The following is a 27920-nucleotide window of genomic DNA, read 5'->3' on the forward strand; positions in this document are numbered from 1 at the left end:
AGGAGAACTTTGCGCATCGTTTGCGCAAGGTTTCGAGTGGCGCTATGTTCAAATATCTGAAACTAGGGCTCGAAATTTGAAAAAAAATGGAAAAAAACAGGGGGGTGGCCTATTCCATGGCTTCTAGATAAAAAAAAATGACAGTGTCAGGGGGTATGGCTATATAGGTCTTGTAGAGGAGAAACAGGTGCATAATTTTCGCAAGGTTTCGAGTGGCATTATGTTGAAAAATCTGAAACGGGTTCGAAATTTGAAACATTTGGGGAAAAAACAAGGGGTTGGCCTATTCCATGGCTTCTAGAGAAAAATAATGAGGGGTGTCACGGGGTATAATTAAATTCCATACTTCAGCAGACAGTAGTATCGACGTACCAATTGTAATCATTATTGGTCATGCGTGTACACCAGTAATTCTTGTTCATCAATTTACAATTGTTAATCAATTGTGTCACACTTTGTGTCTGATATGAAGATTCCCTGGTTTTGTGTTTTGTTGGTTTTGTGTTCTGTTAACTAAACGGGAGTTGCTTTAAGCATTGCAGGCATTTATTTTCATAGTCATCCAGGAGTGCTTTACCATTGGTGTTTTTTTTCCAATATTTTTTTCACAAAAGCCTTAAATGACATTGTTTCTTGATGTTGTAGTAAGAATCTGGACCAGTAAAGTATAGGTAAGACAGTTATGTGTTTATTCGTAAGTTTTGTACATACTGAAGAACAAACAAGACAAGAAGACAGCTCTGGATGACTCCAAATAGGATATAATGGAAAACCATTATTTGGGATTTGGGAGAATTGGAAAAAAAGTGGGAAGTGGGAAAAATGATCTAAAAAATTTGGGAAGTGGGAAAAATTTCCCCCAAAAAGAAGGATTTGGGAAATGAGCACCCCTGTGTCACCCCCTCTATTGTACTTGTTGAAATAACGATGTTTTGTATTATCATAAAGTATAAGAACTTCACAAATTCTTGAGTCTTATTGCCAGTATAATACAAGCTCAGATCCCAGCGGAACGAACTGACTGAATTACCGAGATATAGACTTGTTGTCTGGGAACACCACTTGATTACGTCCGTAGGTTAACTATGTTGTTTGAGGTCTGTCGTCAGTTAACCTAAAGGACTTAATATATTTGGCCTTATTGTGTTTTGGTTGGTAAATTCAGATCCCTTACGGTATACATCGGGGTACGGCAACATATAGCTGCCTAACCCTCCTGTTACACATATATATGTATGTCGGATAAAAGCTCTACAGAGCTTATGTTGTATTGTTATATGTCTACCCGCCTTTAAATAAATCTTTTATGCTTAGGCTATGCTTTTTCGGCGCGGATCCAGCCATTTTGAACTTAAAGGATCAGAAACCCCCCGTAATACCATGAAACGTTCACATAATTTTAAAAAATTGAAAAAGGGGGATTCCAAACCCGTCTCACCCTTCCACTCTTGGATCTTTCAATAACGTTTTTATCGATTTTAAATAAATTTGATTTGATTTAATTTGACAAGTGTGTGTTACTTTTCTTTGCCGGAAAATGTTTATTCCGTATCCGAAATCGGTCCAAGTTTTAGATACCGAAAGTAAGTTTACCCAGAATGCAATGAATGCCACGTCGAGGCCATCTTGTTTATAACGTCAACCGGCTTCTAAATCTATTTGGTTTAAGAAACCGAGTCAATGGGTGCAGCCTTTAGTACAGAGATTCCAGGTGGAGGGACAGAGGGTTACCATGTTCTAAGGGTAAAACTTTGAAAGTGATGTCACTTTTCAGGATTAATGAAAATCCATAAAAAAAACATCCACAAAACATGCATGACACTGATTGAATCATGATGCGTAGCTACGACGTGTTGCCAATCTCAATATTTTATTCCTCAATGCGACCATACCCGTGTACAGAAACACCATTGACGGCTTCCTAAAGTTGAAATTGTCTGCCATTTCTTATGGTCAGACATATGGTTTACGTCCACTATTGGCACTAAGCAAAGTAGTCCGAGATTACTCTGAAGTCCAACGGCTGTTTTGCCAGACAAGCTGGGGCCGTGGGACGTCAGAGCTCGTCCCATATCAAAAAGTGGATATTTGCCCGTCCAAAATAGATGCGCTGCTTCGTCGCTTCTGGTGCCAACGGACGGCCTTGGAATTATATAAATCGGGTATCAATTTGTTCATTTTTCATTAATCTCTTCATTTATGTAAGTTTCACCTACCTGCCACCCTTTATTTTCTCATATTTAGACAGTTTTCACAGTGACCCATCGATTCAGACATTTTTACTTTTATTTTCAAATGTTACGAGAGATTTTGCGACCTCGAGACTCAAATATGCAAATATTTATACTTTTTTCACCTCCTTTATAGGAGATCGATATTTAACATTTAGTTGCCAACCACGATTTTTCACCTCCTTTACAGGAGATCGGTATTTAGCATTTAGTGCCAACCACGATAACATTCGGAAGCTCTCGGATATTTATATTGCTTGCATCGTAAATGAGCGAGGTGTTAGATTATATATTCATATTGACCTAGGGTCATATGCATACATCATTTCCCATAGTCCATTGTGCCTTACTTTTTTCTCGTGATCACATGACAATCTTTCAAAATGAAAGTCAAAATGCCAGAAACGTTGGGTCACTGTGAAAACTGTCTAAATATGAGAAAATAAAGGGTGGCAGGTAGGTGAAACTTACATAAATGAAGAGATAAATGAAAAATGAACAAATTGATACCCGATTTATATAATTCCAAGGCCGTCCGTTGGCACCAGAAGCGACGAAGCAGCGCATCTATTTTGGACGGGCAAATATCCACTTTTTGATATGGGACGAGCTCTGACGTCCCACGGCCCCAGCTTGTCTGGCAAAACAGCCGTTGGACGTCAGAGAAATCTCGGACTATAAGCAAAGAAAATATGGCCGTGTTTACATCCCGAAATTAACTCCTGAGTGCACACAAACACTACACCTGGAAAACTTTAAGGTGACTGATGTTTTCGAAAGCTATTAATGATTGTTTGCTTGGATGCCTTCCTGCAACTTATGACTACAGTTTAGGAAGCATTCAGCAAAATATGCATGATATTTGTGACATTTTGTACACTGTAGTCAAGTGGTGCAGACTACACGAAATTCGTCGGACAAATCCGGTGAATAATGGATTGGTCTGGTAAAATTTTGTTGAATTCCGGTCCGAATGTCCGGTGTTGTTTTTTTCATGGATTTTTCTAGCATTCTACAAAATTCCCAAACGATCTCAAAATTCATTTCATCTTTATTATTCATGACAGCGATGTTTATTTTGTTTAACTGCTAGCTTTATGCCAAAAATTGCCAACAAGTAATGTGTAAATCCGATTAAAAACATATCTGACTGACAAAAACAACAGACAATGGCTGCCATCAACCGGAAATGTAGACAGTACCAGATCAGATTCCGGGAACGGATAAGGCTTATTCCAGGGTTTGCCTTTCAAATACAATAAATAACGTGAATAAATTTTAAAAATCCAAGCAGGTCACAAAATACAGCTATGATGAAATATAAACACTAGAATTGAAAATCAAGAGATATACAATGTATGAAAAAGAAAGAAGAAACAGGAAATATTTTATACAGAAACTCTTAATTATTTTTAGTTCACAAATAATTTTCATGTCATGTGACATTACTTTTCTTTATCACTGAAATGCATTCAAGCAATTGTGCACAAATTTTATCAAAATATACACTCTTGCCACATGATTTTGTTTTTGTGCACTTTGGAGAGGAGTAGGGCACAACAAGTCATATAAACTTTGTTGTATTTTGTCGGATAACATACAATAAGATTTAAAAAAATGGTCTGGTAAAATTTCATTCGGTCTGGTAAAGCTAGGTTGTTTACCAGACAAAATGTCCTGTAAATATAAAACTCATTCATGTAGTCTGGTGGAGTCATGTGTAGCTACGACAGGTTGCCAATTACAATACAGTATTTAAAAATGGGGGGGGGGGGGTTGGTGGTAGGGTTAAGACCGATGGCTACTGTGCTGAAGGTCCGGGGTTCGATTCTGACTCGGGGAAGGGGGATGGAAATTTCAGTACATTAGAAGGGTGATTTTCACCCTCCCACACACATCTCTGGAACCCATACCGAAGTTTATACTAGAATGGGCACTTTGCAAGCCTCAGTTGGTCGAAGTGGACCCTGACTTTGACCAGGAGATCAATCTTCAGATATCTCTTTGGTTTGTCTGTTCCCGCTGAGTTGTCCGGTGGTTCTCTCCGAGTACTTCGGCTTCCTCTATCATAATAAGAGACTTCCCTGTGTCCTAGCACTCCCGTGGTGTTGGGTTGGGATTTGTCCTTTGTGGTGGGTTGTACATATGTTAGTGATACATCTCCATTAATCCTGTTAGGGAGTGTTCATGGATACCAGTCCCCTTGTAGCTTTCAAGGTGAGCACGGAATAACGGAGGTACATGTATCAACCTGAACATACAATGCAACATTACTTTTGAACAAAAACACCATTGCCATCTTTCAAAAGTTGAATTTGTTTACTATTTCAAGTGGTCGGACAGATAGTTTAGCAACTTTAGGTGCTCATTGCATAGTACTGAAAAATATGTCCATGTTTACATGAATACATGGCAACTCAGACCTATTTTAAAACAACTTGGACAATTTTTTAAATGGTTAAAGATAACTTGAACCAGTCTAAAAGACAACTCGGACTACACATGAAAAGTTTGGAAGACAACTTGGACCACTCATCACATGAGCTGCATAGGATAGAAATTGACCTTATCATGCTTATGCAAATGAAGATCAATACATCTGTTAACCTATTTTGAATTGAAAAAAATCTCTACTGATCATGCTGATAGTCTGTAACTTTTTGAAAATTTAGTTGTTATACATGTTATAAGAACCCTACACAACAGACCATATCTTTTATTTCGTATTTGAATGTTCCAAAATCAGTTTAAGTCTTATACATGATGTATACATCATTTACATGCACTTGCGTAAGGTCAATTTCTATCTGACCCAGCTCATATATTTAATTTATTGCTGTGTTTAGCTAGATATTTGTTGTTTTTTTGATTTTAGGAATGTATCTTTTCATGTGACTGTGTTTTCTAATAAATGTATAAATGTAATTAAGCAACCCTGCTAGATTTGTGAAAATCAGCATCAAGGAATGTAACAATCAGTTAACTATGCAATAAAAAATATTAGACTAAAAATAAGTTATCTTTAATGTGATTATAAGATGATCAGCCTTATTGATCTCGTTAGGTATAAAATAATTAATAGTAACAGAAATTTCGTAAAAACACACATTTGTAAACCTAATTGCACAGGTACTTCTGTTCTATGTAATGTTCAATGAAGCCTGTACGTTGAAATGGCCAATGAGTGGAAACTGACACTTTATAAAGATAAGAAAATGTGTTATGATTGCCAATGAGACAACTTTCCACCAGAGAACAAAGGATGTCGAAGTTAATAAATATAGGTCACCAGACAGTGTTCTTCCGCTGATCGGATTAAGTCGGAAATAGTTGGTTGGGCCTGGTGATGGCGATAATCAATTGGGATTTTGTTCAATTGATTGTCGTTCTAATAGTTTCTGGACCAAGGATCGAGAAATTTTTTCACACAATTTCGGTCATTTTGAGAGGATTTAAAAGTCGGTGCCCTTTTTTCAAATTGTCGATATCACACTAGATTCCTAGCATAAAAAAACTTGTATTGACTGTTTCATCGCATTTACTTTGTGAATTTTCTTACCATTTTCCAACAAAAAAAAACGGTTTAAAATTGAAATGGTTAATTTCTAAGACATTGCTAACGTTTCTTTCGATTTTGAAGACGAAATTAAAATTTGAAGTGACAAAATTAAACTACGAGTAATCGGGATTCATTTCCAGGATTGGTTTTGTTTATCAAATTGACAGGAACTCACCCGCTTTTTAATTTTATTACCTTAAAAGTGTTTGTTACTTTGTAGCCGATCCGTCATCCAAGATGGCCGCCAGCGGGGGACTTCGTTTAACATTGGACTCTATGGACAATACATACAAATGTCTTCTTATAGAGAACCACTAAATGGAATAAAACCAAACATGGCATGAATGTTCCTTATGAGGTGCTGACCAAGAGTTGTTACTTTAAAGCCGATCCATCATCCAAGATGGCATCCAGCGGGGGACTTCGCTTAACATAGGACCCTATGGACAATACATACAAATGTCTTCTTTTAGAGAACCACTGAATGGAATGAAACGAAACATGGCATGAATGTTCCTAATGAGGTGCTGGCCAAATGTTGTTACTTTGTAGCAAATCCATCATCCAAGATGGCCGCCAGAGAGGGACTTAGTTTAACATAAGACCCTATGGGAAATACTTACAAATGTCTTCTTTTAGAGAACCACTAAATGGAATGAAATAAAACACGACATGAATGTTCCTCATGAGGTGCTTACCAAGTGTTGTACATGTAACTTTGTAGGCGATCCATCATCCAAGATGGCCGCCAGCAAGGACTTAGTTTAACATAGGACCCTATGGGAAATACATTCAAATGTTTTCTTTTAGAAAACCACTGAATGGAATGAAGTCAAGCATTGCATGAATGTTCCTAATGAGGTGCTGGCCAAGTGTTGTTACTTTGTAGACAATCAATCAACCAAGATGGCTGCCAACGGGGGACTTCTTTTAACAAAGGACCCTATGTGAAATATATACAAATGTCTTCTTCTAGAAAACCGCTTAATGGATTGGTAAAAAGTGATGAGCAATCATTAGCCACTATCAGTGATGCAACTTATCGTCGGACCTGGGGGGCAGAATTTTAGAGGGTCCGGCAAATGACGTCTTTGTGTCAGACCCAATGACCGGCAAACATTTTTACTGTTTGGGGCCGTCAAAATTTAAATTTCTGTTGGTTCTTGTAACCTTGGCTTCCAAATTAATAATGTAGTTGAAAAGCATTGAAAACTGAAAGTTCTAATGACACATTTGTTGCCGGTAATAGGTAAACATGCTGATGTAAACATATTTCGATCTTCTTTGCGTTTATCCAATTAGTGTAAGTCATGTGATCATAATTATTTTCGTATTTCTAGGGATTTATTATTACACATAGCAATGAAAACGAAGTAAATTTCCGGTAAAAAAATTGAGTAGAAGCATGTTTTCGGCTTCTTTTTGATTACTGAGGGATAATTCTGATGATTACAAGACTCAGCAAGTGTTATCAGACGCGTTCCTCTGACGCACGGTTCATGCAATGGCGCGTCCAGACAGAAAATCATGTGTCCATGGCGCGAATAAGTTGCCATAACGAGAACATTGTTAGTATGAAAAAACGAGTTTCCTCTCCATATGACACATCAGTGGTGCATGAACAGTTGGAACAATAGATGGCAAAATCAATTATGTAATTAAAAAGCACTGAAAACCAAAAGTTCTATTAAGGGACAACTAATGTTGTAATGACCAGATTTAAGTAAATTATAAAATTAAACAAAAACAAGTATTATTTTAGTTTTCTAAGAGTGATTTTTTCTTCATTTTAGTTAATGTATGAACATATTTATTCGTTTTGACATACAAATGTAGCTTGCCACTGTCTTTGTTTTTGATCTAATTGTTCTTATGCCAATTATTGGCGTAAGAACAATTAGGTTATCTTGTGTCAAAGTACTCCTGTGAGGAATAACTCTTGGGTCATCATTTATGTATTAATATATTGAATAAACTACAATGTTTATGAATATGAATCACAGATTACAATAATATATAACAAAATAAAAATTAATTATTCAAAAGCGTCTCATTTTATTTTTGAGTGAAAATATAGGTCTGGCAAAAATTTGATGAGTCTGGCAAAACTTACTACCCTGTAGGCCCCAATGTCTGACAGAAAAAAAAAACTGTTTGCATCTCTGCACTATTTCCCGGAGGCGTTAGTATAGTTATTAGGAGGGCCTCAGGACTATACTGGAGTGGCAGTTTTATTACAGGAAAGGGATTATAAAACAAGTGCAAAATAGTGATTAAGAAACCTAATCTCAATTAAATGACCGAAATTATTTCTGTTAAAAAAATAAAATTTGTCCTAAATCCCAATTTTTCGTTTATGACAAATACATGTAGCTTTCAAATAAGGTCATGACTGGCAAATATGACTGTTTCCGTACCCTTGTTTTGGACTTTTAGCATATCAACTTCCACTCTGTTTCCAGTTTGCATTTTACATATGCAGACAAACAAATTGTAACTAAAAATATCAATTGATGACAGTAATGATTTCAAACGTCCTATAATCAAAGACATAACCAATTTCTTTCTTTTATAAACGTGGTAAAAGCATTGGCTATACAGATTGATTGTATGTTTTTTAAATAACTTTTAAGAAAAACTCTCTTTCAATTCCGGTACTTGTTACTTGAGAGCGTACATGAAATCGTTATGATTTTAGTCAAAATAATTTTTTTATTACATTAGAATGTGGTGTTAATTACCTTTTGTTAATGTTTCATCCATTTGTTACCAGGTTACGTCTAAAACGTCATATTCCTTTCCAAATTGCTTGTCAAACATCGTTTATTTTTGTAAATTTTCCCGGGGTTGTTCGCCATTGAAATATATACGAATCACGGATCGGATACAGATCAACTTTGTAAGAATTTCAGCATTCTTGCAATTATAAGTACAGACACACAAATGACACAGCTGACAGAAGAATAATGATCACAAAAGTGTTAAAAAAAGCATTCTACATGAATTAACAGACATTGGTTGGACCCCCTTAGTTAAATGTATATATTTCAATGCAAATGCATTGTTTTATTTTTTGATTAATTTTAAATTGCTTAACATGCATGACATGCTTAAATCTAAATACTTTATATATATATCTCTTTTTAATGAGAAGCATTCAAATTTTTATACAGCTATGTAGTTGAAATTATAATGTAAGTAATACCATTGAAATTTAGAAATTTTAGTGTCATTGTTTGGTAATGAATGTTGTAATTATAAGACAAAATATGTTCAATCTGAATCTGTATTCTAATTGATTCACTGTTTTAATTGCTTATTAAAATATGAAAGGAAAAAAAAAGATCAAATATGAACATATAAAATTCTGCAATGATCATGATGATATGAATATATGCATTAGACATGTTAGACATGTACAATTTGTCATTTATGTGACTAATTGCATGTTTTCATTTAAAAAAGGGCAAGTATAATGATGCGATTATAACCGATAGTTGGTTGGTTGCTGTCAACTGATAGTATTAGATAATCTGTTGGTAATTTCAACCGATTATCCAACACTATCAAACAGCCTTCAACAATGAGCAAACCCTTGCAGCATACATGTATTAAGCTAAACAAGGTCTCGAAATGGCAAATATAAAACTATTCAAATGAGAAAACTAACTGCCTGATTTATCATGTTTATGTTTAAAACTGTTTTAACAAAACAAAAAAACAAATATGTATTGCCATGATTACTGCAACAGATTATTTTGGTTGAGGCAACATTTGAAAAATCAATTTTTGCTTCCCTTTTATTCATGTAATTATGATTTACAGTAACATGTATCAGATATTAATCTTTTAAATTAAATGAGGAACAGTTATTTTAGAGGATTTTAGTGTCGGACAAACATATGCATAATATGAAATTGAGCAGAGTAGTTATCACGTTTATGTTAGTATAAACATACTAAATTTTATTGGTCATGCTGCAATAACTTCAAAAGTCACATGTTTTGACATAAACATTTTGAACATATTACTGCTTCAACATACCCTTTCTACCCATGTAAATATGGTTTGAAAAGTAGCAAAACATTTAACAGATATCAATTAAAAGTTTTACTGCCAGAACTGGGACAAATTTGACTTTCTTATGTCATGTACGTGTTTGACTTTACCATGTTTCATGTGTTTACCCATATGATATAGTATACAATGTACACCAAACTTAATACACTCATTAATACATTCAAAAATATTTAGACTGGAGATTGTCATTTCCACATCACAGTACATATATCATGTTTATAGATCATTGTTAGTGAAAATGTTATAATTTCATGTACATGTATGCTACATGTGTGACTTAATAGCTAGGATTATATGATGTAGATTTTACACATCAACTGATACAAGATTGTTCCCTTTGATCAGATGGAATAATACAAATAGAACATGCATTCAGTCGTAATGTACATGGTATGCATATACAGGTGCAGATCCACTGTACACAGGGTACTTCACTGAACCACTAACAGCATCAAGAAGAAGTGTGAGGCTTGCTTATAGTACTTTATAATCCGCACCCCTGTCTGGCCATTTTTATTTTGGCATAAAAAACTCCAAACAATACAAGACCAAATTTAGTATATACAATGTATTGTATCATGATAATTTTATCCTTTCCACTAATTATATACATGGCTTTTATGTTATTTCAAAAGAGCTTTTAAATTAAATGTAATAAGAGTAATCTTATTTTGTAGGTACAACCAGGATCACCAGGACATAAGGCTGGATTAGAGGCTTTCTTTGATTTCATTGTTGCTATTGGAAATACAAGACTGGTGGGTTTAGAGTAATTACATGTAGTATTAGCAAAGTAAATAACTTTTGAGAGAAAAAAAATGTCAAAATTAGACAATTTATATAATTAGATCTGTAGTTACTTATATGTTCTATCTTTCCTATTCATAAATTATTCAGTACTGGCAGCTTGTCAAGTCAACTTGATTGCCTTGTTGAATAGTTTTTAAAAACAAAAAGGACAGAAAAAAAATTATAAATGGCAATCATGTAGATTTTTACTTTATTTTAACAAAAAAGATCATTTCATTGTTCAATCATCACACATTTCTCCATTTTAACTGAACAGCGGGGCTTCATATTTGGTCAGCACATCAACCGTGATGAGTTGTGTATGTTTTTATGCCCCCGCTGTAACGGAGGGGGCCTTTAATAAGTTTTACCCTTGTCCGTCCTTGCGTCCTGAAATTGGTTTCTGTTCTCTAACTTTAGTTTGCCTCAACCAAATATTATGAAACTTTACACAATGCTTATTACCACAAAACACAGATTATGTTTCAATTTTGGTAGCGTCCTTTTTACTTTTCTAGAGTTATGTCCCTTTATAACAATATATATGCCGGGGGGACATCATCTGTGCCCCATGGACACATTCCCTATTTATTTCCCGATCTTTCAGAGGCCTGCTTCGTGTATTTTAGATCCGTTGAATTACAAGTGTTTCTCTCAGTTTTAGCTTGATTGTCACTTTTAAACATTTTACATTTCAGAATCGACATGATCAAGAAGATGATACATTGAAAAAATTATTAAAATTTTACATTTCAGAATCAAGATGATGATACATTGAAAAGTTTATTGAGAGCAAACATTGAGAAAGAAGTAAAAATGGTTGTATACAGCAGTAAAACCCAGTCTGTTAGAGAAGCTACAATTATACCTAGTCATAACTGGGGCGGTGAAGGACTTCTTGGTGTTAGTATCAGGTAAGAGTTCATAAATTTTTTTTGTATTTTGTATGAATAATACAGTAGTTTCAATGCAGAGTTATAGTTTTCTAGCTTTGCCACATGCAAGTCAGCCCAGGCATGTATAAATTATACTACAGGCCAATAGAATCTATACAAAACTGAAAAAAAATTCTGCTGCTAAAGTTTATGCTGATAGAATGTGTATGAATCTAGTAGAGATCTGTTCTGAAGAAATTAATGGTGTCATATTGTTAAAGTAATATTTAAAATCGGAGTTATCTTCCTTTGTCCATAATTGTAGTTGAACCATTGAACTACAATTATGGACAAAGAAGATAATCTGCAATGCATAATACAATGTAATGTTTAATGAATAAAGTCTTTACTATTAATGCTCACAAGCACTGATTTTTAATCAGAGTCCGACCGTGCGAGGGATGTATATCCAGTCAAGGTCGTTAAACACTTCCATTTGTGTTTTAATCAGAAAAAAATTTGAAATGTCATTTACATCATTAAAGATATTAACTGAAAACAAACTTTTTCATTGGCAAACATATTTGAAATCTTAACTTGTTTTCTTGGAAATAGTCTCAAAATGTGAGCTCATATACATGATATATATCCCCTGTGAAGATCCCAAATAACATATTAGCACATTTGGTTTTAGAAGACGAATAGATTATTTTACTCTATTTCAGATTCTGTTCGTTTGAAGGAGCCAATGAAAATGTTTGGCATGTGTTGGTAGGTATGAATTGTGGATATATCAAATAGATATAAGAAATTGTAGATGTGGTATGATTGCCAATGAAAAAATTATTCAACAAAGACCAAACTACATGGTTGTAAGCAACTCTAGGTTAACAGTGAGCAAAACGAATACTGTATTGTAAGCTATATAGATAAAAGGGCACGACTTAAAAAAGTGAAACATTTAAAAAAAATATAAAATGGCCTGATTTATGATAAAAACAGTTTTATAACAGACAGCAAGTGGTGTAACAGCACAACTTAAGAACAAACTAAATATCAGTTGGAATGGGTTTGACTCATCAGAATGACATGCAGCACAAAAATCAACTGACAAAAAGAAAAAAAAGTCATGTTTTAATAACATTTCTGGCAAAATTCATAATTTGAAACAATTACATGAGAATGGTATATTTTTGGAATAATTAAGAATAATGACAAATTAGAACATTGCAATGTCTACCAGATTTCTATGATTATCTGTATTCTTTATTTGATAAGAGTACACCATTAGTATTGTCATTTCTAGGAGGTTAATCCGAACTCACCAGCTGATTTGGCAGGACTAAAGTCACATACAGATTACATCATTGGAGCAGACTCTGTATTACATGAGGTAATTGATTCTATATATTCATGATATTGGTCATGTTGTTGTGTCTCTACCTTAGACTTTGTAAATATGTACAAATCTCACAAAATTGGGAGAAGTTTTAACACATTTCATTACTAAATCTTACTTCTTATAATATTTTGATAACTAGGTGAGTTTTTATCAAAATGCCACCTAACATTGATGCATGAAATAAATGTGAGGTACTTTTTTCCCCTTTTTTAATTGAGATGTGTATTTTCTGTTTGGGTGATTTTACCTTTAAAGGATATTTACTTCTAATCTAATGCTTTAAATTTTCCTTAATATTTTCAAATATTGCAGATTTGTCTAAGATACTAGTATATATAATATCTTATTTTTAATTTTTATTTAAATTTGATCCTTTTAGATTATCTTTTAATAATGATGCACATGTATTCTATTTTTAAACCTTATTAAATTTCAGCAGCAAACTTCCTTAAGTTGTATCCATTATCTTCATTTCCTTATTTTTATGATTGTAGTTTCCCCCGGTACAATTTAATGATAATGAAAGAAAGGTAAAATGCAACCATAACAAAAAAAATACATAGTGTACTATTTATAACACAACCTGTCCAGTGGGTATCTAAATCATATAACAACTTAATTGTGACTTTTGGTCATCCAAAACTTACATCTTAAGTCTACTCCCAAGATATAGTCATATAAAACAATATAAACCATTACAAGTCCTGCAAAAATAAGGTTTCATCATTCTGATTAGTAAAGATATAGCCTGCGTGATTAACCCCAACCCCAATGGCTAAGGCCAGTAAAAATGTAGTCGGAAGAGTAAAATTTTCCTGAAAGGAGGCCTTTTCAGTCAAAAGAATTGAAAAATAGTTTGACAGATTGAATTATAAGGCTTAGCAGTCACAAAGTTTTAATACGCCTGTCAAATTTTTGACGGGACATATTATGGTATACAAATGTCCGGCGTCTGTCCGTCTGTCTGTCCGGCGTAAACATGTCGCACCGTAACTTGAGAATGACTTATCCAAATTTCATGAAACTTTACATAGTTGTTTCTTATGATGGTCAAACGATCTGTATACTTTTTGGTGAAAATAAGATTAAAACTTTTTGAGTTACGGGACTTAGTAACTAAAACAGGTGTGTGTTTTTTTTCACATGTCGTGCCGTATCTCAAAAACAATTTATGATTATTGCTTAAAACTTTACACACTTCTTAGTTATATTAATCTTAAGATCTGTATACTTTTTGGTGATGATTCAAAATTTTATTTTAGAGATATTGAGTATTTTGTTAAAAAAGGGGGAGGGGTTTTTCACATGTCGCGCCGTATCTCAAAAACTGTTTATGATTATTAAGTCTCCCAAACGAAGTTTGGGAAGACTTATTGTTTTTGCTCAGTTCTTATTATTATTATTATTCTTCTTCTTCTTCTTCTTCTTCTTCCGCCGCTTTTAAATTTGAACTTGTCCGCACCCGTTCTCCAAAACCGCTGGTCAGATTAACTTAGGGTTTCACAATATGTTAGACTAACATGTCTAGTGGTGCAATCAGGGTTTTGTTTTTGCAATGGGGTTTATAAAGGGGTACTTTGAGGGGCAAAAAGAAAAGAGGGTTTTACTATAGAACCCTATGGGATTTTATTTTTTAAAATTTTCAAATGATTATAAATTGAAAACCGTTCGTGATAGACACAAACTTTTTAATTGAAAATGTTCTAAATGATAAAGCCCATTAAATGAAATACAGGGTTAGTCCCCAGGGGTCACCCCCACCCCCTGCCATTTAAGAAAGTTCTAATACCTTGTAAGTGGTCAAGATCCCCACCCCTAAACCATATATATTCTGGTTTGTCATGCTAAGATGGTTTGAATGATATACAGGGTTAGTCCCCAGGGGTCATCCCGACCCCCTGCCATTTGAGAAAGTTCTAATATCTTGTAAATGGTCGAGATCCCCACCCCTAAACCATATATATTCTGGTTTGTCATGATAAAGCACATCAAATGTAATACAGGGTTAGTCCCCAGGGGTCACCCCCCACCCCCTGCCATTTAAGAAAGTTCTAATATCTTTCTAAGTGGTCAAGATCCCCACCCCTAAACCATATATATTCTGGTTTGTCATGCTAAGATGGTTTGAATGATATACAGGGTTAGTCCCCAGGGGTCATCCCGACCCCCTGCCATTTGAGAAAGTTCTAATATCTTGTAAATGGTCGAGATCCCCACCCCTAAACCATATATATTCTGGTTTGTCATGATAAAGCACATCAAATGAAATACAGGGTTAGTCCCCAGGGGTTACCCCCAACCCCTGCCATTTAAGAAAGTTCTAACATCTTGAAAGTGGTCAAGATCCCCACCCCTAAACCATATATATTCTGGTTTGTCATGCTAAGATGGTTTGAATGATATACAGGGTTAGTCCCCAGGGGTCATCCCGACCCCCTGCCATTTTAGAAAGTTCTAATATCTTGTAAGTGGTCAAGATCCCCACCCCTAAACCATATATATTCTGGTTTGTCATGCTGAGATGGTTTGAATGATATACCGGGTAAGTCCCCAGGGGTCATCCCGACCCCCTGCCATTTGAGAAAGTTCTAATATCTTTTAAATGGTCGAGATCCCCACCCCTAAACCATATATATTCTGGTTTGTCATGATAAAGCACATCAAATGAAATACAGGGTTAGTCTCCAGGGGTCACCCCCACCCCCTGCCATTTAAGAAAGTTCTAATATCTTCTAAGTGGTCAAGATCCCCACCCCTAAACCATATATATTCTGGTTTGTCATGCGAAGATGGTTTGAATGATATACAGGGTTAGTCCCCAGGGGTCATCCTGACCCCCTGCCATTTGAGAAAGTTCTAATATCTTGTAAATGGTCGAGATCCCCACCCCTAAACCATATATATTCCTATTTGTCATGTCTCGAACATTTGAATGACGTATACGGTCAGTCCCCAGGGGTTCCCCCCACCCCCAATGTTCTAATATCTTGTAAATGGTTGAGATCGCCACCCCTAAACCATATATATTCCTGTTCGTCATGTAATGAACATTTGAATGACGTATAGGGCCAGTCCCCAGGGGTTCCTCCCCACCCCCAATGTTCTAGTATCTTGTAAATGGTCGAGATCCCCACCCCTAAACCATATATATTCTGGTTTGTCATGCCAAGATGATTTGAATGATATACATGGTTAGTCCCCAGGCATCACTAATGCATATAACTTTACTGGACCAAACCAATTTTCACTGGACGTTGCCCAATGTCAGGCGACCCTGGGAATTACGAATTATGGGAGCTTCGTTTGGGAGACTTCGTAACAGCATCCTGTTACAATCATTTCTTGTTGCTTAAAACTTTACACACTTCTTAGTTATATTAACCTTAAGATCTGTATACTTTTTGGTGATGATTCAAAATTTTATTTTTGAGTTATTGAGTATTTTGTAAAAAAGGGGAGGGGTTTTTCACATGTCGCGCCGTATCTCAAAAACGATTTATGATTATTGCTTAAAATTTAACACACTTCTTAGTTATATTAATCTTAAGATCTGTATACTTTTTGGTTTTGATTCAAAATTTTATTTTTGAGATATTGAGTTTTTTTTTTAAGAGGGGGGGGGGGTGTTTTACATGTCGCGCCATATCTCAAAGATGATTCATGATTATTGCTTAAAATTTTACACACTTCTAAGTTATATTAATCTTAAGATCTGTATACTTTTTGGTTTTGATTCAAAATTTTATTTTAGAGATATTGAGTTTTTTGTAAAAAAAAAAAGGGGGTTTTCGCATGTCACGCCGTATGTCAGAAACTATTTATGCTTATTGCATAAAAATTCACACACAAGACGACGGGCGTATCATGCGCTCATGGCGCAGCTGTTTATTGTAGAGACAGATACATTATACTCTGCAAGACTAAACACATGTAATTTATTATGTTGTGTACAAAATATACATAAATCAACAAGACATGATCCCTGACAAACCCAAGATGAATTAAATATTTTCTACTAGCCCTTTATTGAAATTATTCATTTATTCACATGTGCATGTAATTGTTATTGCATAAATATAGGTATATGTTCAGTACAGAGCATAGTAAGGAAATATAACTCGGTATAAATTTCATTGGATCTTGCTGTCAGTGCATGTTCATGCCCCCGCCGCAAGGCAAAGGGGTCATTAAGTGTTACCCTGGACCTTCTGTCTGTCTGTTCATAAAGTATTTTCACATATTATAAGCAAGTTTGAGCGGGGGCATTCGTGTCCTCAGACACCTTCTTTTATTTTCAATATTTTTAGTCCTTATCAATCAGTAGTACTTGACTATGTTATGATATGATGTAGACACTCGGGTGGATTTGGTTTTGCTTTAGATATATCTTTATATAGCTGTTTTAGCCAAAACATTACCACTAGATGTGAAATGCCCATTGGATTTACTTTTACATTTCTCTAAGAGGAAGGAATATACATGGATTGTTTCTGTTATAAGATTTTAAAAATGCTGTCAGAATTTTAGCAATTTTCTGTTTTTTCACAATTTTAAACAAACCAAATCTTGTTGAAATCCATAGATATGTGTTTTTGTGATCTGTTTTTTCTCTACTTCACCGGTAGAAACATATTTCGATATTTATTTGCTCTTTATACCATATGCAGGACTAGCATAGTGTAGAAGCATTGTTATAAATGAGTCACTTAAAATCACATGAAATCCCTTTTGGAATAATTTTTGTTAGGGAGTGTGTTTTAATGTCAGTCTTTAATGGCTATAAAGGCATAACCTTGCATTAATCATTTTATTAAACTCATCAAATGATTTATCATATTATATATATATATTGCAATTTGTATTTACTATTATTTCAGTATGTTCAATATACAAGTATTGTAAACTAATTTATTTTTGCTGATACTCAATTTTGCGTTTAGCTCTTTCTAGTCCACTTCGCAGTAATTTAATTTCACAATTTTCAAATTTACTTCATGTAGTTAATTAAGGAAAGATCCAAGTTTTCCATATTCATGACGATTTCTATTCACATTATTTTTCTACTTGCGAAAGTTGTGAAAATAAATTGCTTTCGAAAATTAGTTGGTTTACAATAATTTAGAAATGCTCAGTGAGTTTGCTCTTTGTTTGTTTCTCAAGCTTCGTTCATATAAACATGATTAAAACAAACAATGATACACCTTATCAATCTGTTTGTAGAATACATTCACTGGAAACCTATCTAGCTCACATACTCTAAAACCATGTTTTGTACCATGTTTTGTACCACCCAAATCATTAAAATCTGATGCCTTGGTGTGCCAACTCACAGACAGCATATCTCATGTCTGCAGAGTGGAGGTACTGGAATATTTAAAAATAAGAAGACGTGGTATGATTGCCAATGAGACAACTCTCCATCAAAGACTAAATGACGTGGACACAACCGACTAAAGGTCACCTTGTGGCTTTATTGACTGCTTTTCTCCTACACTATGTTTATATATAAATGAAAATGTATACAGACATTTGATATCTTATTCAGATAATAGTTATGGGACAAGTTTGAGAACAGACAAAAACTGCACTCTTGATACTTTAAACATGTTAAATGTTGAAAGTTTTGTTCAGGGTTCATTATGGCTTATTTCAATACCACATAAAATGAAAGAAAATATCTTGTACAAATCAACAATTATTGATGTGGAGAAGGCAATTATTGTTCTCATGTGAGAATTTAACCCCTTTGCCAAAAGTAATTTTTAAAGACACTGAAAGTACAAAAATAAGAACCTATATTACAATATTGTTTGGAATATCAAGAATACAGCATCACCATTTATTTCAGAGATATTATCCAAAATCAAAAAGTTTTGCAATATTTTCTTTTATCTTAAATTTATACATTTTAAAAGCTCTTACGTATTATTTCTTTTTGTAATGCATTAGAATAGGAATAACAGTACTGTAGTTAAAGAGTTGATGCGATCAACTTTGATTTTATGGTCGCAAATATCCTCGCCAGTAAAACTGCATTTGTGACCATCAATTCCCTAATTGATGGCTGCAACTCTTCAACTTCAGTACTGTTATTCCTAAAATGAAAGTATCAAGAAATGCTTTGGACAATTTTTTACATTTTCTTAGACCTAAGCAAATTTTATCTTTGTTCATACTTACTTTTCAGACAGAGGATTTGTTCACCTTAATAGAAAACCATGAAGGAAAACCATTGAGATTATATGTGTACAATACAGATAGTGATGCATGTAGAGAAGTTACAATTACACCTAATGGAGCCTGGGGAGGGGATGGAAGGTAAGTCAAGGATGTACAATACAGATAGTGTTGCATGTAGAGAAGTTACAATTACACCTAATGGAGCCTGGGGAGGGGACGGAAGGTAAGTCAAGGATGTACAATACAGATGGTGTTGCATGCAGAGAAGTTACAATTACACCTAATGGAGCCTGGGGAGGGGACGGAAGGTAAGTCAAGGATGTATAATACAGATGGTGATGCATGTAGAGAAGTTACAATTACACCTAATGGAGCCTGGGGAGGGGACGGAAGGTAAGTCAAGGATGTACAATACAGATAGTGTTGCATGTAGAGAAGTTACAATTACACCTAATGGAGCCTGGGGAGGGGATGGAAGGTAAGTCAAGGATGTACAATACAGATAGTGATGCATGCAGAGAAGTTACAATTACACCTAATGGAGCCTGGGGAGGGGACGGAAGGTAAGTCAGGGATGTATAATACAGATGGTGATGCATGTAGAGAAGTTACAATTACACCTAATGGAGCATGGGGAGGGGACTGAAGGTAAGTCAAGGATGTACAATACAGATAGTGATTCATGTAGAGAAGTTACAATTACACCTAATGGAGCCTGGGGAGGGGACGGAAGGTAAGTCAAGGAAAGTTTCAATATTTGATGATGAATTGATTGATTGTTGTCTGACATTTGCTTAAGGTCTAGTTACAAAAATTTCAAGTCAGGAGCAAGAGTCTGGAAACAGTCACATTTGCCAGACATGACCTAAACTGAAAGGTCATTGCTAGAAATTGTGGATTGGGGTTAAGGTCAAGAAAGTTTTATTTTACAGAAATAATTACATTCATTTCATTGAGATCACATCATGCACATGGATCCGGCTTCTTAATCCCCATTTTTCACTTATTAGTCGCCTACCGACGAAGTCGAGGGGACTTTAGGTTTACACTCCGTCAGTCTGTCCCTCTGTCCATCTGTCTGTCTGTCCATCTGTCAGTCCGGCAAATCAGCTTTCCACACTTTTCTTCTTCGTTCTTTAAGATATTGATTTGATATTTGGTATATATAGTTTTATCATGACAAGTTATAGATCAAGTTCGAATTTTGTTCCGGTCTGATGATTTAGTCCAGAGTTATGGACCATAACTCTGGACCATATCTTATGTTAGAGTACTATGTTAAACCATATTTCTGTACAAAGGGAGATAACTCATTTTTAAAAGACATTCTTTGTTGAATTATTTGAAGAATTTGTTGGCAGGTTTGTTTGTTATTTAGTATAAACTAATTTTCTGAATGCTTTATATATATAAAAAAAATATGAAGAGAAATCCTTTAATTAGATAATAATCTATTTTTATTAATGTATATATTTCAATACATTAGATTGCGTAGATAAAAGTTGTTGACATTTTATAGATAAGTTACAAATCTATATTAGTTTATGACAAATGAAAGAAAAAATATTTGGAACTATTAATTATATTTGATTATAATTTGAAAATAGATATACACTGTATTACATCATATCTAATTTTAGAGAACTATTGATCATATCTAATGTTTTTTTCACTTATATAATCAGTTTTCCACACTGTTTTTAGTCATGCTTGAAGATATTGACATGATATTTACTTTTTGTTTACACCATGACAAGTTATAGAACAAGTTAGCATTTTGTTCCAGTAAAATGAATTTTTACCCGGTAGGGAACTATGTATTGCCATGCAATACTCCCAGAATGCTTATTATTTTTATTTTGAATTGTGTTTCCTGTAATTTAACTGCCACTTAAGTATATAATCATAATAATGATAACCCTGAGGGTCCTCCTAAATACCATATGAATCCAACTGTGTGATACTGGCTTATAAAAGATAATCTCTTTTAACCTGTGTTTTTCACATCTGACGGTAGTGATCAAGCTCAGAACTACTATTATAATTGAATTTAATTCCATGATAACTTACTTCATGATATCAGCAAAGACAATTTCCTGTTCTCTTTTAAAAATTAAACTTTTATTGAATAGGTAGAAAAATGTAATTTTTTCGAGAGCCAATTAACATGTTTAATTTCTATGTAATATTCATGCATGAAAAATTTCTATGTTATACTCATGCGTGAAATTGTCATCATCAAATTAGACAATTAATTGTGAAATGGAAAATGATATCATGAAAAATTATAGGAGTGAAACTATTATCAGTTACTGTTACATTCAAACACTTTTTCTGGTCATAAAATTAGAAATAAGATGATTTCCTTCCATTTGATAAACACGATGATTACTGATATAGTTATTTAATCACTATATTAACCATCAACTAGTATTTATTACAATTCTTATATTGGTTAGAACATTTAATGTGCATCATAACTTTGCATACTTTTATACTGAAAAATAATGTATTTTCTGTTTCAAATGAAATGATACAGAATTTGATGTGTTTCTTTTCCAGCCTTGGTTGTGGGATAATATAATAATGTATTTTCTGTTTCAAATGATATGATACAGTATTTGTCTTTTCCAGCCTTGGTTGTGGGATAGGATACGGATATCTACACAGGATACCTAAGCGACAGTTTCCAAGTTCAAATCCTCTAAAATCATTAAATGAATCAGTAATAGTACCAGATCCACACAAAACACCTGATGGTTTTGCTGAGGTAAAGATTATACAGCATTCTGATTAAATTCAGACCATTCACTCTTCCAATAGGGCTGTTCCAAAATTGATCTCGGTGAGTGATGGGAGGCACACAAATTATTTGTTGGGGATTGCATGTTTCCGTAAAATTTTGTAAGATTTATAATTAGATCTAAAGTTAAATAAAAATGTTTATATTATGGGTGTTTGGGGTCTTAGAAAATGCCTCCCATGCTCACAACACATTTGATTATAGACCAACCGTTAGATTGAAAATCTGAACAACAGAAATAATAAGATCAATAAAAACAAATAAGTCACATGTTAAAACTCATAATGCCCTGTTTTTATACCCTCTGCAAGCAAAGTCGGGGATGGGGTTATAGGAACCAAACTTCCAGTTCATACGTTCATATTTCTTGTTAGAAAAAAGGGGAGATAATCAATAATCCAACATGTTAAAGGGGAGATAATCAATAATTCAATATTTACCTTCTGTCTATACATTTTCCATGTAAGCACATCTCAAACGGATGGATATTAATTAAACTTTAATCAATTGTAGAACACTAAATGATCATGAGGATGTAAATAAAGAAAAATGATCGGTCATGTTAAAGGGGAGATAGTCAAATTTATTTAAATCAATATTGCAAAATAAATTTATTTACTTCAGTATTCCAAAATTTTGTAATATTCTTTCGTAAGCACAACTAACTGGTTTGAACTGATTTTATTCTTGAATTAGGATGCTCATAAAGGGATATTACTCTCCTAGAAAACTAAGATAGCTTTTGCTGAATGTCCTTTTGTAAATTTTTATTGACTCCTAAAGACATTTATATTTTAAACTAATAGCTTTGAGGGTTCAGTCAATGTTCTAGTTTGGAGTTATTGCTCTTTAATAACTTTTTTTGAACATTGCATTTTGGCTGAAAGAAAGGGAAGGAATTATATTCCGGTCTCTTAAACATAGGTGGCCACCATAAAGGGAAAATAAAGTTGATCTTCAAAATGGTCCTAGAGAAGTGATAGAAAAAAGAACATTTCAAACTAGGACAAAATCAAAATTGAATTAGCAACACTTTGCAGAATCAATTTCTAAGGGTACCTTATAAAAGAGTCTATTTTATGAAAATGAATCCTAAAATGATATAAGTAATCACTTATATGATGTTTCTCCTAGCATGATCTGCCAAAAATATACATCAAGTTACTTTTTTCCTGCCTCCTGGGGTCAAAAAGAAAGGATAAGTAGGTTGTTAAATTCATTATATTTTGTACATTAATTACATACACAAATTTTTTGAACTAGAGCAGTGCTTAACCAAAAATGTCTATAAAATATGATAGGGAAACATGAAAATTAAGGGGAGGTAAGTTGGAAGGATGGTATTGGACATTATTGATATAAGATCATTCTACTTGATTTATTTTCAGGTTAATTTATCTAGTTCACCTTTACAAGGTACAGATTTAACAGCTGGGATAACAAATATATCATTAAATACAGGTAGATATTGTCCCTCAATCTAGAACAGTTTTATTATAAACCTGGTTTGTGCTGCTGGTTTATATAGATGATTGAATTGTTTAAAAGTACTGTACTTTTATTTACTATTGAATTGTTTAAAAGTACTGTACTTTTATTTACTATTGAATTGTTTAAAAGTACAGCAGCCGGTTGTACGAACGTGACATTAGCCTAATGGGTCATTAAGTCTTCATTAAGCCTTTATGATGCACTAGGCTAATGAAGACTTAATGACTCATTAGACTAATGACACGTTCGTACAACCGGCTGCTGTACTTTTATTTACTATTGAATTGTTTAAAAGTACTGTACTTTTATTTACTATTGAATTGTTTAAAAGTACTGTACTTTTATTTGCTATTGAATTGTTTAAAAGTACTGTACTTTTATTTACTATTGAATTGTTTAAAAGTACTGTACTTTTATTTACTATTGAATTGTTTGGTTTTTTAGAAGTTTAAGCAACACTTTAATAGTTGATTGGTTCTCTATAACTAAAATGAAGTCGAGTAAATGTCAATAACAGCAAATCCAAAAGACAAGAGGGTAATATAAGGTCTCCAATTGAAAAGCACATCCCATTTCTCAACCAATTCAAACATACCACTATTAAAACTTTGTAGGATGGGATCATTAAAATTCAACAGTACAACAGGAGTACAAATTATTAGTATAACAAACCACCTTAACTTCCAACACTGAGGTCAACAAGGAACAACACATGGTCCATTTAAGTCTGACTCTGTCATGTTGGTACAAGTACAAAATGTGGTGAGGTTGAAAACAGTTTTAAGGGGTACAGAACACCTAAGAGAGTTAACTCTTTAAAAGATCAGCTGAACATTTTAATCACATACTATTAGTAAGAGCTATACCATTAAAATGTATGTGGGAGAGTAGGAAGGGAAGTTTAATTATTGAATGTGGGTCATGGGTCTTTTTTCAGTATGCGTCTATTACCATTATGCAAAATTATCTAAAAAAAGGTTCTTGGTTGTAGGGATATTTTGAAAGTCCCTTCCTACCCTCCCACATACATTTTAATGGAATAGCCCTATAATTAAAATCAAGCTTCTCAATGATCAAAATTATTGTTTGTCAAACTGCTGTATATCCAATGAAATTATTCCTGTAAATTGTGTGGTTCAAATTTCTTGAAATGGTTATATTTTTGTCAACAGTAAATATCCTGTCAAAATTTAAACGAAAATTAAACGAGCCAAATCTATTTTAGTCAAAGTGTTTGGTGCCCCCATAAGTGACCTCCTCCTTTGCCTATCAAGGATATTTGTTGTAAACATAAAATGTGTAAAGAAAAATCTGCACAGTTATGCTACAATCAGGAGAACCACTAAATTAAGAAAAGACAAATTATGGTTTGGAAAGCAGGATTCTACAGGAGGTTACCTGAGGCAGCCACATCTGTTCGGAAAATGTTTTCGATTAAACAGACTTGCATCGGAATGTTTGTTACTTATGATTCAACAGATTGAACTTAAAACCAAACCAAAAGTGACATTGGAAATTATTGCTGGTGAAATACTTGGGAAGAATAAGATTTATTTTTAGATAGGATTTCTTAAAAATAAATGTGTTTGGTCATAAAATAATTATGCTTGTTTTTTTGTAGGAACACCAACAATACCTGTATTACCAACAGCTCAAAATCAAGTGGGAGGGGTTCCATTACAACCTCTTCCCAACTTTACAGCAAGTGGTGCAGCCATTCCATCAAGTAGGTATAGTCTGACCTTCACCTTAAAATCAAGTGGGCGGGGTTCCATTACAACCTCTCCCTAACTTAACAGCAAGTGGAGCAGCTATTCCATCAAGTAGGTATAGTCTTACCACCTTAAAATCAAGAAGGCAGGGTTCCATTACAACCTCTCCCTAACTTTACAGCAAGTGGTGCAGCAATTCCATCAAGCAGGTATTATCTGACCTTCACCTCAAAATCAAGTGAGCGTGGTTCCATTACAACCTTTCCCCAACTTGACAGCAAGTGTTGCAGCCATTCCATCAAGTAGGTATAATCTGACCTTCACCTCAAGTTTGAAGTAATTATATGGTCTTGTTCGTTCAGTAATGGTTCATTGACTGATTATTGTGCATATTTAACATGTTAAAGAATTGCTAATTTTATTTCAACATTATCATTTTACTATCAAAATTAAATTTAGGTGAGACATATATTGTGTCAACAGTTTAATAAGTCAATAGAGTGTTTTATACTCCTGTTACACAAACAACTTTTTATGGGAAACTTTTGTTTGCTCTTCTGTCTGTTTGTTGTCCACATGATAAACAAATCTTGTGGAAAAAAAGTTTAACCATGCTCATATATGCGTCTATAAATTTTTTAAATTTCCTGATTTATGGATTTCAACTGTTAACATTTATTGGATTTTTTTGCAAATTTTTTAAGATTGCATTATGTTAAATATATGTATGTACTCTTTTGTAAATTAAGTTATTTTTTATATTTCAGATTTTCCACTACCAACCATGCCTAATTTAGGGAATATGTCAATGCCACCATTAACAACACCTATCTCAATAGCGGGGATGCCTCCTGGGCAGTTACCCCCCTTGTCATCGTTCTCAAGTACATTACCAGGTATTCATTCTTTTGTACACCATTTAAACTGTATTTAGATAAACAAATTTTTTGTGGTTAACATATATAACTGGAGCTAAATTAACAGCTGCAAAAATGGACAGATGTCTATACAATGTCAAACTGTCTACAAAGTTGTGAACAAAAAGAATAATAATAGTAAATAATGATTGCCATGTTGCATTTGTTTGCTTATCTTTTACCTGATTCTATTCCTCTTTTAGAGATCAAATTCATTGTGGGTATATTTTAGTGATTTAATCTTAATAGCCAAATCAATGAATACATCCCTTCCCACTTTACAGTAGCTTTTTGTGTATTTTTTTCCTGTAATCAACTAATACTAAATCTATGAAATTTTGTTTTATATATTTTAGAATGACTAAAACTAAAATTATCAAAAACATTGACTAGACTGTGTTTACATGCTTTGATTTATTTCTAGGTGGAACAGCTAGTGGTGTGACATTACCGGCAGGTTTCCCAATGCCAGCTCCAGCTCCATTACCTAATATGCCTACAAACTTTACTCTGCCAACACCATCACAAGGTGATTCTATGTTACCGAACGATGCAGGATCTGCTGGTGGCAATACATTAGGGAGTGATGTGGCACAATCCACGGTGGCAGCCACTGGACAAAATGTACCTGTGGCGGAAGCAGCAGCTACATCGTAGTGCTAATTTGTGTTAATTTATATTTATATGTGCATCATGCTTCAAATTTATATCCATGTACAATATAAAGGAAAGCAGAAAGAAAGGAAACTTTTTTCAGACTATCAGCTCAGTTTGGGACCACAGAAAAAAACAATTGGTTTTTTTTGCATAATAAAAATGGATTTATTAATTGTCATTACAGCATACTGTACTATAAAGTTATTTATTGTCATGTTATAACTAAGAAGTGATGCATTAAAAAGTATGAACCATTGTTAGCTCTTTGTGAAAAATATGTTGATAGTTACTTATCCTGCAAGTTTATGACAGACTTTTTGCAGGACTAATTAGTAATAAAAGATGTAAGGGAAAGAAAAAACAAATCGGTGTTTTAGACATTCTAAATTTTTCAACAGATGTGGCAGAATTAATTTTTTTACACAAATGTTGTCCTTCTTCATTAAAAAAAACGTGAAAATATTTAAAATGCTATATTTGATCTCAATAAATAAGAGTTGGAGCGATTGAGTAGTATATTGGTGTGTTTGATTAGTATGTATATGAAGGTGTGTTTGATATTTAGAACTATGACATGTAATAAAAACTTCTATCTTACTGCATTGGTTTCTTAGTTTATATTGGAGCTAGTTTGAATGTTGTAGCTGTGATGATGTAGGATTTTTTATCATATTTTTTAAACCTTTGTTTTTGAAAAGAAAAGTATCACATTTTCATCAGCTCGGATTTGAATGATTATTTTTGTTTTCATTTCAGGGTAGTTACTAAATAATTTTTTGTTTTCAATAGATAGTAAAAAAGATATAGTCAAATGAAATTTATTTTATATGGAAGGAAGAAATCTTTTTTGTCTTTATAGACATTATTTATGATGTATCCAGCTTACTAGATTATCTATTTCTAAAGTTAGCTCTGTAAACTGTCTTATTCTTTGTAAAACATGGGAGTGTTTATTTTACATAGACACTAAACTCAGAACTTAATCCTTGCATTTATAATTGCGATTTTTAAGAATTAACAAAAATGCAAGATTAATAATTGAGATTTAAGGAAAAGCTGCATACAGATATATGTATCAGTTATCAGAATGCCAGTTCTAATTATGCAATACTCATTCAGTCACATTGTTGCTGACCTCACTATTATTTCTGAATTTACAGATAACGCCAATGGAAAGTCCATACTACAATTTGAAGACTTACATATTAAAAACAAGAAACCATG

General features: G+C 33.7%; 1 protein-coding gene and 1 long non-coding RNA gene across 3 annotated transcripts; one reads left to right on the top strand and one right to left on the bottom strand.

The window, feature by feature from the left end:
- Positions 1-1589: 1589 nt before the first annotated feature.
- On the top strand, positions 1590-27293 carry LOC127717910 (Golgi reassembly-stacking protein 2-like). Its single transcript, XM_052223778.1, has 11 exons — positions 1590-1743; positions 10548-10628; positions 11416-11573; positions 12260-12305; positions 12841-12927; positions 19124-19254; positions 21751-21886; positions 23308-23380; positions 25032-25136; positions 25890-26018; positions 26464-27293. Exons 1-11 carry the CDS (start codon positions 1681-1683, stop codon positions 26694-26696), a joined length of 1242 nt encoding a protein of 413 aa, XP_052079738.1. The 5' UTR covers positions 1590-1680; the 3' UTR covers positions 26697-27293.
- Positions 18618-19860, bottom strand: LOC127717914 (uncharacterized). 2 transcript variants are annotated; one of them, XR_007989468.1, is made up of 3 exons: positions 19822-19860; positions 19482-19736; positions 18618-19226 (listed from the first exon to the last, which is right to left on the bottom strand). It is a non-coding gene; the product is annotated as an uncharacterized LOC127717914 (long non-coding RNA). The 2 variants fall into 2 exon arrangements; XR_007989467.1 differs by having other exon boundaries at positions 19182-19311.
- Positions 27294-27920: the final 627 nt, after the last annotated feature.

This window comes from Mytilus californianus, unplaced genomic scaffold, assembly GCF_021869535.1.
Source record: "Mytilus californianus isolate M0D057914Y unplaced genomic scaffold, xbMytCali1.0.p SCAF_10, whole genome shotgun sequence".
Lineage (NCBI taxonomy): Eukaryota > Metazoa > Mollusca > Bivalvia > Mytilida > Mytilidae > Mytilus > Mytilus californianus.